This window comes from Apis dorsata, unplaced genomic scaffold (assembly GCF_000469605.1).
Source record: "Apis dorsata unplaced genomic scaffold, Apis dorsata 1.3 scaffold_570, whole genome shotgun sequence".
In the NCBI taxonomy this organism is placed as follows: Eukaryota; Metazoa; Arthropoda; class Insecta; order Hymenoptera; family Apidae; genus Apis; species Apis dorsata.
Genome location: NW_006263780.1, coordinates 141,355 through 144,795, shown reverse-complemented (window position 1 = coordinate 144,795; position 3,441 = coordinate 141,355). Strand labels below are relative to the sequence as shown.

General features: G+C 35.0%; 1 protein-coding gene across 1 annotated transcript; it reads right to left on the bottom strand.

Moving 5' to 3' along the window:
* Window positions 1-9: 9 nt before the first annotated feature.
* Window positions 10-3,155, bottom strand: LOC102672169 (protein takeout-like). Its single transcript, XM_006620943.2, has 5 exons — window positions 2,713-3,155; window positions 1,423-1,556; window positions 772-944; window positions 296-504; window positions 10-201 (listed from the first exon to the last, which is right to left on the bottom strand). Exons 1-5 carry the CDS (start codon window positions 2,780-2,782, stop codon window positions 50-52), a joined length of 738 nt encoding a protein of 245 aa, XP_006621006.1. The 5' UTR covers window positions 2,783-3,155; the 3' UTR covers window positions 10-49.
* Window positions 3,156-3,441: the final 286 nt, after the last annotated feature.

The window sequence follows — 3,441 nt, the reverse complement described above, 5'->3', positions numbered from 1 at the left end:
AAAAAAAAAAAAAAAAAAAAGAGAAGAAGAAGAAGAAGAAACACGCGATTCAGGGCAGCAGAAAAACTTCCACTGGCACGTGGCGTAACAATTGATTAACAATTCCGGCAAAAAGTACGGACAACTTCCTCTTCAGCTGAGGTTCCATCACCTTTAATACCTCTTGCCCATTCTCGCGGAGGAACAGGTTCGTTGCCTCGGCTATAAAATGACAAAAATTTATTCCAAATCGTATGATTCAAATAATAATATTTTTTAAAATTAATTTCCAGGATCATTTCTATTTGTTACTCACTCAAGATTCGATTGTTATTGAATATCTTGTGGACACCCATCCTAACCTTCTTCACATCGAGGACAACGTCAAGATTATCCACGTTCAGATACGTTTTTCCATCCTTCACTCTCGTTGAAACAGTGCCTTTAACCACTGCTGTCACATCGTCGAATCGCGCGTGAAACGTTCCATTGCCACTTGCTGGTAGAATAATTAACACTCCTGAACTATTAAACATGAAATAATATAAATATTCCTGTGATTCGAATCGAACTTCTAAAAAATCATCACATTTAATATTAACATGTGTATTGTCATCAATTATTGAAAAATAATTTATTTAATCTCCAAAAATTAATTTATCAAAAAAAAAAATAATAATAATAATAATGTAAATCCAACGTAATTATATAAGCACAAGAAAAAGTTAATAAGGTTAACGGTCAGGGAGAGCAAGTCTAAATGGAGAAGAGAAGAATTTGCAGATCGTGTACCTGGAATAATGGGCGTCCAAGATGAGGGCTGGCATTCGTACAATGGCTTCGAAGGGTGAGCCGAGTTTAATGTTCTCCACCGTATAGTTGCTCGCTCCCCTTACGAATAATTCGCGCAGTTGAACTTTGTAACCGTTTGTGCCACCTGTCAGGGAGAGAGTCAGCTCGTCCATCTGTTAGGATAAACGCAAATTTTGACAGACACACTAGTTTACAAACGGGTAAATCGTAATCACAATTTGCTTTTTGCTCGACCAATTTTATTGATTTTGTGTCATCTCGAATTACAGATTGAATTATATTTGGAAGATTCTGGTCAATTTATTGATTTTAAATTATCTCCAATCAGAGATTTAAAACGTTTTAAATTTGGAAAAGGAATTTATTGATTATTATTTATATCATAAAATTTGTTCAAGCGAATCAAAAAATTAAGAGAACGAAGAAATTTATATTTTTCTAAAGTTGTATGTTTGTAACTTAAAAATTCTATATGTAAAAATTGATAATTTTAACAATATATTGAAATTTAACGATAAACTGATAAAATTATTGAAAACAAGAGTAAGAATTCACGTGTAATAATTCTATTAACGAGGAAGCATTAATTTTCAATATATCGATAGGATATCGAAAGTGGTGAGAGCTTACGCGAAATGGCTCGACGGAAGGCAGCTCGATTTCCGGTATCCCAACGCTTAAGTAAGGTCTCAGATGGTGCAGTGCGTCAATGAGGCATGTTTTCAATTGTGGGTCGCTTCTCGAACACTGTTTTATGTATTCGGCTGCAATTATTGAAGCATTAATTGGCAATAAGTTAATTGGAAAATAAATTTAATTATTATTTATGTATCAATGAACATTTTTCTTGTAATTAATCGACGGAAAGTTGCAGTATAACTTTCTAATCTTTTTTTCGATTAAATAGATTATTAATTATATCTTACAATTTTATTATATATATTTTTTTCAACTTAGAAATATTACAAAATAAAAGAGAGAAAAATTGTTCAACAACGTTAAACAATTTTCGAAAGGATAAAAAAAAAGAAGGATTTTAATTTATTACGTAACGCGATTAAGTTATTGATATTACAAATAATTCGTTTCAATTTCTCTTTGAATTTTTCGAGTAAATTCGACGTGAGATAAAGATCGAACATCGAATAAAAAAAAAAAAAACTTGTGAAACGTAAGACCATCATTAAACAAAAAGTTAATGATCGTTAATCAAGGAAACAAGCGGAAACGTTGGTTACGCGAAAAGGTAGTTGCCAGACAACTTGTCACTTCTGAAACCGCACATTGTGAAATTCTAATGAAATTTCTTGAGGGATACTTGCACGACTGACCCTTTTGCCTCGCATAACACATTTATGTAACTCTTATTTCCCTCCTTCCCTCGTCATATAAAAATCCACATATTCCATATTTAACTCGACTGAAAATGAAAGCGCCTTCATCATTCTTATCAACAGTCACGAATTCAACCGAATAAAATCAACATTCAACGTATTCTTCCACTTCTTCCATTCTTAATTGAACGAAATTGACTTGTATCTCTCTGATCCAAAAAAAAAAAAAAAAAAAAAAAGAAATAATCTTTTTCCACCTTCATCAACACACCGTATATCTTCTTATCAAACGTTCACTTCCAGGTTTTCTAACGACTCCGATGCTCGGCTCCAACCTCCAACGAAAATCATTCGCAGAGAGCAAATGCATTCGAGAACTGCAAAAAAAAAAAAAAAAAAGAAATAATCTTTTTCCACCTTCATCAACACACCGTATATCTTCTTATCAAACGTTCACTTCCAGGTTTTCTAACGACTCCGATGCTCGGCTCCAACCTCCAACGAAAATCATTCGCAGAGAGCAAATGCATTCGAGAACTGCAAAAAAAAAAAAAAAAAAAAAAAATATATATCTTTAATTACTCACGATTAGAGTCGATGGAGAGGGTAGTTGCACCGGATATAATCACGAGAAGGCACAAAGTGGCAGCGATCATCTCGAATCCAGAATAGTCTTTCCTCCGATTAAGGGCTCGAAGATGAAGAAACAGTTGGAACGATGTTGGAAAGCTTTCGAGGACTTGACAAGTCGGGTTGGTCAGGTGTGGAACCAATGGACAGACACCCGAGACTCTCGTTCAACGAGCTCGAAATCTAAACAGCACCTCGCTAGTCCTCGACTGACTATGCAAGAGGGCATTGACAGATCGCAACTGCACTCGGATACTTTCACTGCTGCAACGTGCACCTGCGCCTTCTTCGTCTGGGACGAGTCTCTATGGTTAGATGATCGTGCTAGAGTTGTGTCGAAAGCGTACGACGCGGATAGTCTTCGATCTTTTCCAATCTTGCCGGCTACTGGCTGGAAAGCTGCCTCTTGGAATGCCTTTAAACCCGACTTCTGTTCTCGAACACTCTGTTTTTGGCCTTGATCATCGATAATGAATCGATTTTTATTTCTTTATTTCTTTCTAACTTTATATATATATATATATATACATATATATGTTCTCTTCTTTGGAAGTCGATGACGTCGTTCTGTCGTTTTCCTAGCTGTTGTTGGAATCCTGCCTTAGGATATGGAAAAATTTTCGTGCGGGTAAGATTTTTTTTTTAATATATTCATCATCGTGCAGAATTGAATGATATTAATGAT

What these genes read in the sequence shown, in the direction of transcription:
- LOC102672169 (XM_006620943.2), bottom strand. Translation starts at nt 2,782, where the DNA reads ATGATCGCTGCCACTTTGTGCCTTCTCGTGATTATATCCGGTGCAACT. An exon ending in CTTCCGTCGAGCCATTTCGC is followed by an intron (nt 945 to 1,422) that starts GTAAGCTCTCAC and finishes TTATCCTAACAG; the next exon opens with ATGGACGAGCTGACTCTCTC. An exon ending in TTGGACGCCCATTATTCCAG is followed by an intron (nt 505 to 771) that starts GTACACGATCTG and finishes CATGTTTAATAG; the next exon opens with TTCAGGAGTGTTAATTATTC.